At 37.9% G+C, this 14,716-nt stretch overlaps 2 protein-coding genes across 3 annotated transcripts; both read left to right on the forward strand.

The window, feature by feature from the left end:
- The first annotated feature begins 215 nt into the window (after window positions 1–215).
- LOC111478189 (L-type lectin-domain containing receptor kinase S.4-like) lies at window positions 216–2,333 on the forward strand. The gene has a single exon (XM_023122345.1). It carries the CDS (start codon window positions 319–321, stop codon window positions 2,281–2,283), a length of 1,965 nt encoding a protein of 654 aa, XP_022978113.1. The 5' UTR covers window positions 216–318; the 3' UTR covers window positions 2,284–2,333.
- Window positions 2,334–10,776: 8,443 nt separating this feature from the next.
- Window positions 10,777–14,184, forward strand: LOC111478220 (ultraviolet-B receptor UVR8-like). Of its 2 annotated transcripts, none has more exons than XR_002717423.1 (12): window positions 10,777–10,855; window positions 10,954–11,162; window positions 11,275–11,348; window positions 11,447–11,531; window positions 11,706–11,837; window positions 12,006–12,236; window positions 12,410–12,640; window positions 12,769–12,812; window positions 12,989–13,166; window positions 13,417–13,507; window positions 13,644–13,687; window positions 13,766–14,184. XR_002717423.1 is itself a non-coding variant. In XM_023122389.1 (12 exons), the coding sequence occupies exons 1-12, from the start codon at window positions 10,851–10,853 to the stop codon at window positions 13,892–13,894; spliced, it is 1,458 nt and encodes a 485-aa protein (XP_022978157.1). In that variant the 5' UTR covers window positions 10,777–10,850; the 3' UTR covers window positions 13,895–14,184. The 2 variants fall into 2 exon arrangements, 1 of the variants encoding a protein (XP_022978157.1); XM_023122389.1 differs by having other exon boundaries at window positions 12,989–13,171.
- The last annotated feature ends 532 nt before the right edge of the window (window positions 14,185–14,716 follow it).

Genomic DNA, 14,716 nt, shown 5'->3' on the forward strand with positions numbered 1-14,716 from the left:
TCGAAGTAGCCTGAGTCCTTTAACTTTCAATAATTTGATACGTGGTTGTCGTACAAAGGAAAGAAAGAAAGTTGGAGGGAAGTCCACGTTAGTGGCGTATGTAATAGTGAGTTGCCATATATCTAAAAGAGACTGAAAAGACTCGTCTGAAATAAAATGAAAAATCTCCATTTAAACGGAAAATGCATTACAACTAAGAACGGACTTGGCTCACTTAAGATTCTACTCATGAATTTTGTTGGAGGTGATCATTGTCCTTTTTGATCGACCAATAAATCACACTTCCTTTCCCTACCATCAAACCTTAATTTCTAGATCATGGCATCCTCTGTTTTGTTCATCACAATTTTCTCTGCTCTAATTTTTCTGTCCACCCAAACGCTGTCTCAGCACACCCAACTGTTCTATCCTGGATTCAATGCATCCACCAACTTGACTTTGAAGCAATATGCAGGAATCGAGAACAATGGAGTTTTGAGACTCACCAATTATTCCCCTGATATCATCGGCCAGGCCTTTTACGCCACTCCAATTCAGTTCAAAAACTCCTCCACCGCCGCACACGGTGGTAGTAGCAACGGCAAAGTTTTTTCTTTCTCCACCTGTTTTGCCTTCTGCATCATCCCTGAGGACGATAACTATGTCGGCCATGGCTTCACTTTCGCCATCGTACCTTCTAAAAATCTTAGTGCTCTTTCACAGACGTATCTCGGCCTCTTCAACAGAAAACCCTCAACCCATATCTTTGCGGTTGAATTCGATACCATCCAGACTGTTGAGGTTAAAGACATCGACAATAATCATGTGGGTATCGATTTAAATAGCTTGATTTCCAATGTCTCTAAACATGCTGCTTATTTTGATGATTCTGGTCAGCTTTATAATCTGACTCTCAAAAGTGGGAAGCCTGTTAAAGCTTGGATTGATTATGATTCTCGTGAATTCACTCTCAATGTTACGATTTCCCCTTTTTATTCAAAACCCAGAAAGCCACTTCTGTCGTACAGAGTGGATCTTTCGTCAATTTTTAATGAAAATATGTACATTGGATTTACTGCTTCAACGGGTATACTGGCTCATAGCTCGCATTATATTTTGGGGTGGAGTTTCGCCATTAATGGCAAAGCTCGAGATCTTGAGCTCTCTTCGCTTCCATTACCCAAACAGAGGAAAACAGGGGCGAAAATCAGTCTCTCTGTTTATTTGTCTGTAACAGCGGCGAGTTTTTTTGCGATCTCTGTTTTCGCTTTTGGTATTCATTTCTTAAGGAAGCATAAGAAATCTAATGAAATCGAGCTGTGGGAGCTTCAAATGGGACCCCATCGTTATTCCTACAGAGAACTCAAAAAGGGTACTAGAAATTTCAGCGAGAAGGAGATTCTTGGGTTTGGTGGATCTGGGAAAGTATACAGAGGAACCCTTCCGATTTCGAAAACAGAAATCGCGGTGAAGCGAATTTTTCATAATTCGAAACAGGGTCTCCGGGAATTTGTGACGGAAATCGCTACAATCGGAAGGCTCCGTCACCGGAATCTGGTTCAGTTGCTCGGGTGGTGTCGGCGGGGGCAGGATCTGCTTATTGTTTACGAATATATGGCGAATGGGAGCTTGGATAACTATCTATTCGACGATCCGAAAACAATTCTGAATTGGGAACAGAGATCCAAAGTCATTAAAGGGGTTGCCTCTGCTCTGCTTTATCTTCACGAAGGGTACAAACAGGTGGTGATACACAGAGACGTGAAGGCGAGCAATGTGTTGTTAGACGGCGAATTGAACGGGAGATTGGGGGATTTCGGGCTTGCGAAGGTGTACGATCATGGGTCTGTTCCGGTTACGACTCGAGTCGTCGGAACTTTGGGTTATTTGGCACCGGAGCTGCCAAGAACAGGGAAATCAACGACGAGCTCCGACGTATACGCGTTTGGGGCTCTGATGTTGGAAGTAGTTTGTGGGCGGCGGCCAGTGGAGGTGAAGGCGTTGCCAGAGGAGATGACGTTAGTGGATTGGGTTTGGGACAAATACAGAGAAGGGCGGCTTTTGGCCGTCGTCGATCCGAAGCTCCGGGGAGACTACGACGAGGTTGAGGCGGCAATGGTATTAAAATTGGGGGTTATGTGTTCGAATAATGAACCGAAGCAACGGCCGAGTATGAGGCAGATTGTGCAGTGTTTGAACGGAGAAATTGGCGTCGCCGACGAGTGGAAGGCGCCCGACGGGGGGAGCAACGGTGGGGCGGTGGGGGATTTTGTCGTGTCTTTTACGTCTTTATCCATTACCTGATAAAGCTCGCGTTAATTATTATAAGCATAATTATGCTAATTTTCTCTTCTCTTCCCATCTTTATAATTTTTTTTTTTGAATAATTATAAATAGATTTGTGGATGAATTTTGAATTTTTAATATATTTTAATCTATCTCAACAATTATAAATATAAAGAAAACTTTTTAAAATTTTTATTTTTTGGTGGATAATTATAGATTGGTTTGAGCGTGTATCTCAACCTAAAATTTTTTAATTTTTTTTAACAACCCAACTCGAAACAGAGGGTCGAGTTAGGATTGTGAAAATTTTAGGGTTGGATTGGGTTAGGTTACTAATCCAACCAACCTAAACTTTTGAGTTGTGTAAAAAAAAATCACTCAATCGAGACCATGTACACCCTACCATTTTCGGCATTTATTAAACTCAAATTTCTAATGGATATTAAACTTCTAAATGTATTTTGTAATTCATAAGGTAGAAATGATTTAAAAATAAATACATTTATATCGTTTATAAGGAGATTTGTTCTTTGATATATATATATATATGTTTTTCAATTATATGATTTTTATTTATAAATTTTACCACATCAATGTGTGCTCAAATTTTGAATGAGTCTGTTGCACTAGTATTACCTCAACATTAACATTAAATTAGATCAGTAAATATTTCCTCTAATTTAAAGTGTTCATCCATGCTCAACTGATGATACAAGTAAAATATTTAAAATTAAATTTTCATTGAATTAATTAATGTTTATCAACAACTAAAATATTGATAGAGGATCATAAAATGTTGATAAAAATAGCGTCATCGATAGCATATAGTCAGTTTTGTCTGTACCAAGGTGTGAAGTAAGTATAACATATGGAGTATATGTGTATACATATGATAAGAAGAAAGGTATATATACAACCAAACTAAAACTAAACTACCCAATTCAACGTCTCCTTTTATTGTTGATTAGAATTCCGGTGATCTTGCGTCTGCCGATTCTCAAACTTATATATGCAACTCAACCCCACCAAAATCTCTACAATGGCGGCGTCCGTCTTCTCCAAGTCAGAATAATGCAGCGTTTGCATCAGCAGCGTTGTCGGACTGGTGTCGAACCTTTGTTTTTCCATGTTCCTCTCCGACTGCCACCGCATTGTGTCGTGAGCCAACGGACCCAACCACCCCATCATGTCCTCCACCGCCTCCTTCCACCCCGCCGCAAGCGACTGCGTATCCCTCTCGCTCCCCATTTTCTCCTCTCCTCCTTTATTCATCCAATTGTTCCTTCTCAATTTAGCCCTCAAATTTTGCTTTATCCTTGCTGGCAACATCTCGTAAAACTTCCCACGCGCTTCTTCCCCTATCGTCGTCGGAGAGTGCAGGCAACGCTCCGCAAAGAGTATCACGTTCGCGTAGTTCAACGAAAGCCCTGTTCCCCCCACCGTCGTTGGAGGCGCTGATGTGTATACTCTGTTGTTTTCCAACTTCGAGGAATTGAGTTCCCCGGACCCAAATCCGGCCACGTCGTTTACTCTAATCACACTCGGAAATCGGACCAATTCCTTTTTCCCCCTTTTCGGAATCGGCCCAGATTGTGTTTCGAACTTATATTCGTTGTCGCCGCTGCCGGACTTCCGATGTCCGCCATAGAAATTCCACCTCCAGAATCTGTCTCTGAAGATTCCAGTTGGTGGGTTGTGATACGAAGAACAATCCTGCTCCGGAACATACGGGCTGAAGACGGTGGAAATTCTCGCGTATATGACGCAGATGAGTCGCGTCATCATTCCGACAGCGTAATCGAAACTCTGATTCCATAACGAAATTTCTTTGGCATGCTTCACGTCTTTCCTCTGGGTAGCCAGTTTTCTTTTCAACATTTCGAAATTCACAGGTGGGTATTGATTTGGACTCGACGTTCTCCAATTCTGCAGCTTCTTCTCCGACGCTTCCATTTCGAACAGAGCTTCCATGGAAGAATGAAGCTCCGCCGTGGAGAACACCAGCTTCTCCATTCTTCCGATAAGTTTGGCAACGTTCTTGAAACCCGAATTGGATTTGACTGAATTGAATATTCCATCTTTCATATTGGAGAAAACGAGGTCGAATCGGGCGAGGCCCAAATCGGCGCACTTTTTGCTGAGTCGAGAAACAGAGGAGGCAGCATTGTTCAATTCCTCGAGCCGCTCGGAACAAGCGAGATTGAGAAGAAACTCCTTGTCTTTGGAATTCAAATACGCGACACCTTGGGAGCGGACGACGACGTTCCGGAGCTTGAAAATCTCTTCGTCGGAGAGAGATCGGTAGAGAGAAATGAGGGCAGCCATGGTTTTAGCAGTGTCGAAGGAGAGGATCCCGAGGGTAGGAGGAGGGGATTTTTCATGGAAGAAGAATTGAAGGGTGTGATGGGTAGTTCCTTTAATGGTGCCTGAAAGCCACGGCATGGTGGCAACAACCATGGCCTGTGAGAAGAAACTGTAAAAATGGGGGCTGGGCAATGGAATTTAGGATTAATGGAGGAAGAAGAAGAAGAAGAAGAAGAAGAAGAAGAAGAAGAAGAAGGGAACGGAAATGGGGTGCCGATACTCGGGAGAAAGCCGGACATTTGGGTGGTGGCTCATGAAGACGAGGTCGGAGAGTTGGGATTTGCGAGGCCGACAGAGCGGCGTTCGAATTCCGAACAGAAAAAGGAACAAACTTTGGGTCGCTCTAAAGATCAAAATATGAAAAACACGACCAAATCAAGAGCTGTAACTAAATATTGAATTTAAATTGTTCGGGGGGAAGCTCTGGATGATCGGAATTCAATTGCTTGGTCAAACTTCAACCCAATTTCTTGGCTTAAATTATGGTTTTGGAGATCATATATTATTGTTGGATGAATGTTGTTAGTTGGAAACTACCAGTTTCTGATCTTTTCAAATTCAAAGCTTTGTGGTCGGTCAAGGTCAACTCCGACCAAACACTTTCGATAAAAAGTCGCCACTTTTTTCGTTGTCTAACCAACTCAGACGAATGAAGCCCTGAAAACAGAAAGCCCATTTTGGCTGAAGGCCAGCTTCCTATTTGTAACCCATTTTTTAACAGAATAATAATAATAATAATTATTATTATTATTATTAAGAATATTTCCACTTGACCTAATCTAAACATATTAAGCCATTATTTAAATATTTATTAAGGCCTCATTTACTTACTTGGAATATAATTTAATAAAAATGGAAAATTTTATTCGTATATTATTTTGAGGCTTCGTTTATTTACTATTAGATAATTTTCAAAATTACATTTGTAGGGTTTCATTTAACTTTTTATTTACTTTTAGGTTATAGGAAAAAAATAAATAAATAAATAAATAAATAGATGTGATGTCCCATGTGCGTGGGTCTGAACTGTTCCTTCTTCATTACCCCTTTCTCTTTCATTTTCTCTCTCTTCTCTCTCACATGCATCGTACCAAACAAAATCCCCTCCCCCACCCATCAAAACATTCTTCAATTATTAGCGGCCTCTTTCATTATTCTTGTTTATAGACGTAATAGTTCAAGCTCATTGCTATCAGATGAATTAAGTCTGTTACATTGGTGTTTTTAAGGAAACATATAGGGGTACTACATGTTTTTCTTTTGTTCTACAAATAAAATTGAGTTTAATGCTCTCATACACATCCTTATCTTATGGGAAGGTACATTCATGTATATTCTTGGTTTTGCATTTCCATACATAGAAAGCTATTTGTTGAAGCATAATTGAATGAGTTGTTTGTTTGGTTTTGGGTTGAGGAAGGACCAAAAAATGGCATAAAAGTCTGGCATTACAACAAGAAGTGATGTTAGGGTTCCGTAAGGGAATTGGAATTTATCCATTTTCATGAAACTTGTGAGGGTTTTGCAGAATTTGCAAATGGGAGATTTTATTGCACAAAATAGAGACAGAAGAAGAAACAAGAAAGTGACTGAGATGGCGACTATAACTCGTACTCTAATATTTGCAATACTTAATTGTTGATGCCATGGAGTTGTTGCCAAAGCTTTGGACTCATGTACTGACACTAATAAAGGGATCTCTGATGATGCGTGGAGTATTATAATTAAACCCTCACAAAAAGGGAATCAATGTTCTCAACCATCCGACTTTATCTCGGTTAGGTTTAGTTTCGTTTTCTTGTATCAAGAGTTTGATGAAACATAATAGCCTACAACAGGCAGATATCGTATTATTTGGACTTTCGTCAGTAGAATTGTACTCTTTTGACTTTCCTTTAAACGCGTCTATTAATAGGAGCTTCTCACTCAGTAATGTGGCATACCCAAGCCCGTTTGGACTTTCTTTGACTTTAGTCAGTATATATTGTCCTCTTCAGACTTTTCTTTTTTCTTTTTAGACTTTCCCTCAATATTTTAAAATGCTTTTACTAATATGAGGTTACATATTGTCTTAACTTGACATACCATTTGTAACCGCCCAAGCCAACCGCAAGTAAATATTGTCTACTTTAACCGGTTACGTATCGTCGTCAGCCTCACAATTTTAAAATTTGTCTACTAGCACGAGGTTTTCACATCTTATAAAAAATGTTTCGTTTTCCTCTCCAACCCACGTGGGATCTCACATGAAATGTCATTGTCTTTATATGATATGATATTATTACGGGAGAGTCCTTCACATATTTTTATACACATTTTTTTAACCTAATGAAGATCGTAACAAGGTTATTACGAGACAGTCACAGCAAATCAAGTTCTCAACCAAGTAGAATTGAAGAATAAGAAAATAAAAAAAATGGGTAAAAAAGAAATGGAAATGCATAGAAATAATGGAACACAAACTTTTAAATATTCCACAATAATATTCTCACTTTGATCGATACGCACCTAATTTACAAATGTATGTATGTATGTATGTATATGGGTTTTTTATTGAAAGCACGAAATTTTCTAACTTTTTTCAATTCTTTTTCAATTTCCTTGTGTGAGCAATATTGTTAAAGCAACAAAGAACTGACATGATCAGAAGAAGAGCAAAAAAAAAAAAAAAAAAAAAAAAAAAAAAAAAAAAAAAAAAAAAAAAAAAAAAAAAAAAAAAAAAAAAAAAAAAAAACAGAGAGAAATAACAAAGTCACGGCGGTGCAATTTTATTTATCTGGCACCGCCAAGGCGGAGCTCAAGATCCAAATCCTCAACGGAGGCATGGGTAAGTCCAATTACCTCTGATCGGAAAAGGAAAGCCAGCGTGGAGGGCACATGATCGGGTCTCTTTCTCTTACAACAAACATCGGCCTGATCCTTGAGGAAATCATGGCTTGTTTTAGGGTGTTGTTGAAGATCGATTTGGGGTTTGAAAGATTGATGCTTTAATCTAGCCCGATCACGGCGGTGGACATTCATGTGGCCACCCAGAGCTTGAGCCGACCGGAATTCCCTTTTGCAGAAGCTGCAAGAGTAGGATCTAGGGGGCCAAACGCAGCCGCCGAGATGACCAGCAGCAGCATCCTCAGCAAAGGCTTGTTCTTCCCATGAAGCTTCGTTGATTGTAGTGCTCAAATTCCTCTTCTTTTTGTTATTGTTTTCCCACATCTTCCAGCATAGTTTGGAGTTCATTTCCATAGCTCAGAAGGTGAAAAAGGTATGGAATTGAGATGAGAAAATTGCATTAAATTGGATATTTAAGGTGAAATAGTGGGTAGGGTTTACTGTTTGAATGATCTCTATGATGGACTAAATGCTTCCATTTTAATTCTTTTAATTTTCTGGGGAATTTACGATTTAAAATACTCAGTTTGTCTGTGGGGGCCTCCAAACTCATGTTTTTTGGGGATTCATCACACCGTGTTGCCCTAACTCAACTCATCTCACTCAAACCATTATCACTAAACACAACTCATTACCTAATAATTAATTCACAACTCTGTCTCTTCCTTCAATTATCAACAAAATGTCGATTATTCTTTTTGGACTTTCTCTTACTAAGTTTGAGGTTTGGACCCTCTTACAGACGATTTTGTTCTCCTCTTCCATCAATGTGGGATCTCATAATCCATCCCTTTTCGGACCCGCCAGCACACCACCCAGTGTCCACCTTCATTCGGGGCGCAATAACCTCTCTACCACATCACCCAATTTCTCTTACAAGTTTCGAGGTTTCCACACTCTTATACCAAAAAAAAAATTGTTTTCCTCCCTAACCAATGTGAGATCTTACAATTCTTCCCCTTTTGTGACCTAGTGTCCACCCTCATTCAGGGCTCACATGCCCACGATATTGTCCTTTTTGGTTTTCATACTCTTATAAAACGTTTTGTTCTCCATTCTAAAAGACGTGGGATCTCAAGGTTATTAATTATTAATTAATTAGACAAATTTTCGTAATAAAATCATCCAACTCATTAGAACAACCTCATTGTTTTTGAACTCATTTGACATAAAATTAAGTGTAATTATCTAGGAGATGAAAAACCAAACATTTTTACATTAAATATTGCATCATCAAACAATTATTCCACGTACATGTGTGTGTGTGTATATAAATAAATCATGTAGTCAAAATGTTTAGTTATGCTAAATAATATTATTTAATTAGAATTAATATCATAATATTTATATCCCAAAAAAAAATCAATTTAAAATGAATTGAAAAATTCCTAATAGGCCCCCATGATTTCTCCAATTTGCGTAACTAGTTAGCCTATCTATTGGGCAATAAATCAAGAATTCAGAAATATAATAAAAAAATTCGATTTCTTGTAAGTTACAATTTGATCTTTGTCGTCCCTTAAACTCTCCATTATTCAACTTAAATTATTATTATTTAATTTGGAAATTTACTTAATCCCTACTCAACATAATTTCTATTAATCATTTTTTAAAAAAATTAAATAGCAACACAGACAACTGTCATGTCATAAACATCAATATTACGAAGGTGTCACCAAAATTTAAACTTAGAACGATATTTGATAGGATTCATAAGAAAGCGATACTTCAAAGTCATGTACCATGCGGTTTAAAGAGGTCAAGTCAATGATCCGTGTAGACATATTTTAGAAAAATAAATGTATTAGGAGTCTAAATTTAGTTATTCTATAATTTTTTTTTTAATAAAATTTTTAATGAGAGGAACATAAAAATATTAAGTTTTTAATTGTTATATTGAAAAATTATTTGAAGAACAAGAATTTTAAGTTTAAAAGTGAAAATTGATTGTTGGATGATTAAAGTCTCATATCTACTAATTTAGAGAATGATTATGAGTTTATAAACAGAGAATAGTCTCTTAATTGGTTTCAGGTATTTATGAGAAGCTCAAAGTCATGAGAGGTTATGGTAAAAATGGACAATATCATACTATTGTGAGAGTCGTGTTCGTCTAAAGGCTCTAATCGACTGTCCCAATCCTTCACATATGATTTCCTTTGCAACTTGCTTCCGTAAATCGAGAGGGAACCTCCATTTTTTTTTTAATTTTTATTACAAAATAAAGAACTTCAAGAAAATTCGAGATGAAGTGAGCTTATCTTACATTTTAATATATAATTGAGAAATTATTTTAGTGTCGGCACGAAAATTGTTGTGTTAAATGATTATAAAAAGGGAGCAAAGACAAGAAATTGGGTGAGATTGGTCCTATTTTTATAATATAAAGTTTTTATTTTCATGCATTTCTTTGACAGAGACCAATAGAAAAACAATAATATTTCATGTATAAACTTTTGATGTATTTTAGATCTGATGATATGAATTACATAAATTATTGTAGGTGTGTGACAAGATATGGTTCAAAGATTCGAGCCAAAGCAAAGGAAGGTGTTCTTGCATGTTTCATGGGATGTGCTGACTTCTAGATCAACTCTCTTAACCTTTTTTAATCTATTAGACACCCGTTTTTACACGAGTAATAGATCGTAATTAAAAAATATAATGTACAACTTTTAATAGAACGATGTGATTTTACGTTAAGTGTAATTAGCAACGAAAAATAATTACTTCAAAATCTTCGATTATATAAAATATTACTTCGTGCAAAATTTTTGTAAAATAGGATTTTGGGTTGAAAACAAGCCGAACAAGCCAAGCCCATCACAAAATTATGTCCGTTGGGCCCAACGTGGGCAGAGACATTTTCTTTTTCAAATTATTGCGTATAATTATAGTGTTTTTTTTTTTGAAGGACAAAAGGATAATGAATTAAAAAAATATATAATTATTAAATTGATTTAAAAAATAATGATAATTAAGCGTGGCATACGTGGGTCTATTTTAAACCGTGGATTGAGAAGTGGCAATCTCCAAAGCAAATCGGTATGTAAATAAATGTGGTACCCACGTGGCAAGCATTTGGAAAGGTTCGGATTTGAAAAGTCTTTGGCTTCCAGAAACTTCCAGCTTAATCTTGTGGCGATCTCAAACGCGGTCCCGATTTATCCACGTGTCCACTGACCACGTCGATATCCGACGTGGCTCACGTTACATCTCTGTAAATGATACGATCCATTCCTTTTAAATTATTTCGAAATTTACCTTTTTCGGGTTTTTCTTCTTTTTTGGCTGAATTTTCATGTGCAGAGGCATCGGAATGCAAAGAGAGAAAGATGAAGTAAAGCTTTCCGTTTCTTCTTCTACAAAATAGTTTTTGTTTTCTGAATAAAATTAGAATTTCTCTGAGTTGTTATTTATCGGTTTCGAATGGATTAGGGAGGAGAATGCAGCAGGACAGAACTGTGCAAAAATGGCGAACAAAATCGATGCCCTTGTTTTTATGTGGGGTTATCTTCCCGGAGCTTTGCCGGATAAATCCCTTTTGCTCTCGCCGGAGCCTGTGCGGCTTCCGGGTTCGATCGACGGCGGGGATTTGTGGAAGGAAGTCTGTGGCGGTGGTTGTGGGTTTGCTATGGCCATTTCAGGTTTTAAAGCTCTCGATCCTTGGAATCTTGTTCTTTTTGTTTTCTGGAATTCTGGTTTTCTTTTTTTCCTTTGAATTTTGGTCGATGAACTGTTCATGGATTTGGGTTTTAGATTCTGGAAAGTTAATTACGTGGGGTGCGGCGGATGAGGAAAGTCAAATTTACCTGACTTCGGGAAAACATGGGGTAATGTGGATGTTTGAGTGAAAAACTTCTTTGATTTTGTTTTTATGCGTGCTCTTGGAATTGATTTCGAATCTTCTTCGAGCTGCAACATTGTTAAGGAGATTCCTGAGGCGTTTCCTCTCCCAACTGAGGCTTTGGTGGTGAAGGCTGATGCCGGTTGGGCTCATTGTGTCTCAGTTACAGGTACCGTTTCATTCTCTCTGTTGCAACCTAAATTTGCAAGGGAATTTCAGATGATTTCTTGTTTCTGGGAAGGTGTTATGTTGTTGATATGATAGATTATTTTGAGGATTGAAACATGTTCTCTTCCATTGTAAAGGATATTTCTCTGCTTAAGAAGTTATAACAAATGTACAGAGGCTGGTGAAGTGTACACATGGGGCTGGAGCGAGTGCATACCTTCCATGAAAACATTGCGAGATTTGGCCATTGGGGGAGCTATGTTAAAGGATTCTACTGGGAAACAAACTCTACCCACAACTGAGCAAGGTAATTTTCAAGTTCTTGTGAAAATGGGCAGGGGAGTTAGCAAAACCAATAGATTATATGTATTCTTGATATTGTATCCTGGATACTAATTTGATTCATGAAATCAACAAGTGAACTGTTTCGAAGTTTAGGTAGATTTGATTGTTTAAATGTATATGTTCTTCATAGTTGAATCTCAAGACTGGAACATAGTTGATAGAACGGATTCCCAACTTGACAACAAAAGGGTTGGAGAGGAAACTGCAAAGCGAAGAAAAATCAATTCAGTTAAGGAAGATGCTGAAGTTTCTAGTCCGGGAGATGAGCTATTTACTGCATTACCATGTCTTGTAAATTTTGGGCCGGGAGTGAAGATTGCTGCGGTTGCCGCTGGTGGACGCCACACTTTAGCTCTATCAGGTAAATCTCTGATGCAGAAGCCACCCACATGCTCACAATTTGCAGACGTAATTTAGCGTTTTGTGGTTACACTGCATAGTTTTGTAGGGTATATCAAGTACGAAGCTATGGAAGATTTTTGATGTAAAGAAAAAAGACACCCTGATGCATCATTATATTAACTGAAGTTTCAGATATGGGACAGGTGTGGGGTTGGGGCCATGGAGGTGAAGGACAGTTAGGTTTGGGTACTCGGGTGAAGATGGTATCTTCCCCTCATATCATTCCTTGCATTGAATTGCCTACTTCTGCTAAAGATAGGTCTTCAGTAATTTATCAAGGATCCAAAGCGGCTGCTGGTAAAGCGATCGGAAATTATGTGAAGGGGATTGCTTGTGGAGGCCGCCATAGCGTCGTAGTAACAGGTGAGATTATACGATATCCTTCTTTGTTTAGTCTAAAAGTATCATACAGCCAGAGCGTTAGTTTTAGTGCCATCAATACCTCTTCTTTTATAGTCTGTTTCACTCTGCTTATATGGTCAACGTATCAGATACTGGTGCATTGCTTACTTTCGGATGGGGACTATATGGACAGGTCTGTTTTCTTTCCCTATTGTTTTTCTATGGCGAAGCTCTTCTCGAAGATCAAATTATAAGCCATTTTAAGCAACAAAATGCCTTAAGAACTCTACTGCAAGCGCACCATTCTTATTGCATTAAATGTACTAATATTGTGTAATTATCTTCGTATGACGGCTTTTATTAATCCAGTGTGGGCAAGGGAACACCAATGATCTACTGAGACCGACATTTGTGTCTTCTTTATCCGGTACCCAAGTGGAAAACATTTCTGCTGGATTATGGCACACTCTTTGTATTACTGCTGAAGGTCTTATCTATGTCTTTGGGGGCAACCAGTTTGGACAGTTGGGAACTGGTGCTGACCAGGGTGAGGTACTTTTTCTGTTCTGCCTGAGCGTTTCCATGAATTTGTAAGCGATGTTGTGTCTAGATGAGAATGGAAGAAAGAACAAGTAAAGTTGTCAAACTGCTTGGATTAGATTGTCTCTGGTTTTTAAGCGTGAGATGTCTGCTTCTATTCCCACTACTAAGTGATTTTACCATCAAAGAACTTATGATGAAACTGCTTGGATTAGTCTTTAGTCTTCATAGAATTTCCTTTTATTTTGTTACTTTAGACTGTACCAAGGCTTTTGGATGCTCCGATCTTGGGAAGTAAGCGTGCAAAAAGAATTTCTTGTGGCGCTCGACACAATGCCGTACTAACAGGTATCGTAAGCGTATGATTTTACTATTCAATCTACTGAAATGAATGTGGGTTGAAGTGATCCCATGACACCGTTTTGTTGACCTCGTATGTGTTATTTCTTGCTCTAATCTTTTCCCTTACTGATTGTTCTTAAAGATGATGGCCAGTTATTTTCTTGGGGTTGGAATAAATATGGCCAGGTACTTGATTCTTTCAGCTTAAGAAGTCAGTTTCGATGTCCTGCTGCATTTTTATCGATATCTTTCGCTTTTTTGCAGCTTGGTCTTGGAGATTCAATCGATCGCAACATACCATCTAAGGTTCCAATGGATGGATGCTTACCGCAAAATATCGTTTGTGGTTGGTGGCACACGCTCATGTTGGCCGAGGCTGAACCATCAAAGTAATTGTTGTAAGTTATCAATCTGAAGGAGGTAGAACCATATGATCTGGTTAATATGTTCATTTGTTTGTTTAGACTGGTTAGTTAGTTGAGTAGCAGTAAACTTGCATTTTCAGTTTTACATTGTGTTCAGTAGAGGATATAGCCAGATATTGTTGTTAACTGTGGTTGAATCTAGGCTGCTTCCATTCTAGAACTTGAGTTGAAAAAAAATCTCTAAATTTCTTCAGACTCCACTTCTGTAGAATATAATTTAAACATAATTTTGGGGGTTGGCCTTTCAATTCTGTTGCATCATTTGTTTTTGGTATGATCAGGTGATGGATTTAGTTTAGGTGCTTGGTTGAGAAGCGTAATTATTGAGGCTTCCCTCTGAAGGAAAATCATGTTGATCTTGATATTGATATTAAATTAGTAGCCAGTGTATAACTTGTTCCATGGGTCTTATCAAAGTTTAAAGCAAGAAACATGTGTATATATGAGAGAAAAAAAAAGGAGGGAAATCATTCATAAAATTGCACAAGAGAATAACATAAGATATGTCCTAAACAATTGATACATTTTAGTTCCATTCATATAATGTAGTAACTTGGAAGTAGTGGTAGTCAAATCCATGACTCTCCACCTTGAACAATTCAAGTTCACCGTCCGATGGGATTTTCCTTTCTTGTCTACTGATAGCATATATTGTCATTTTTACAATTTTTCTTTTAAGTTCATCGTTAGAGATATATTGTCTTCTTTGAAAATTTCATTTTAAGCATACTGTTAGCAGATATTGTCATTTTTGAGATTTTCCCTTCGAGCTTCTTTTCAAAGTTTTTAA

The sequence above is a fragment of the Cucurbita maxima genome, unplaced genomic scaffold (assembly GCF_002738345.1).
Source record: "Cucurbita maxima cultivar Rimu unplaced genomic scaffold, Cmax_1.0 Cma_Scf00004, whole genome shotgun sequence".
NCBI lineage: Eukaryota > Viridiplantae > Streptophyta > Magnoliopsida > Cucurbitales > Cucurbitaceae > Cucurbita > Cucurbita maxima.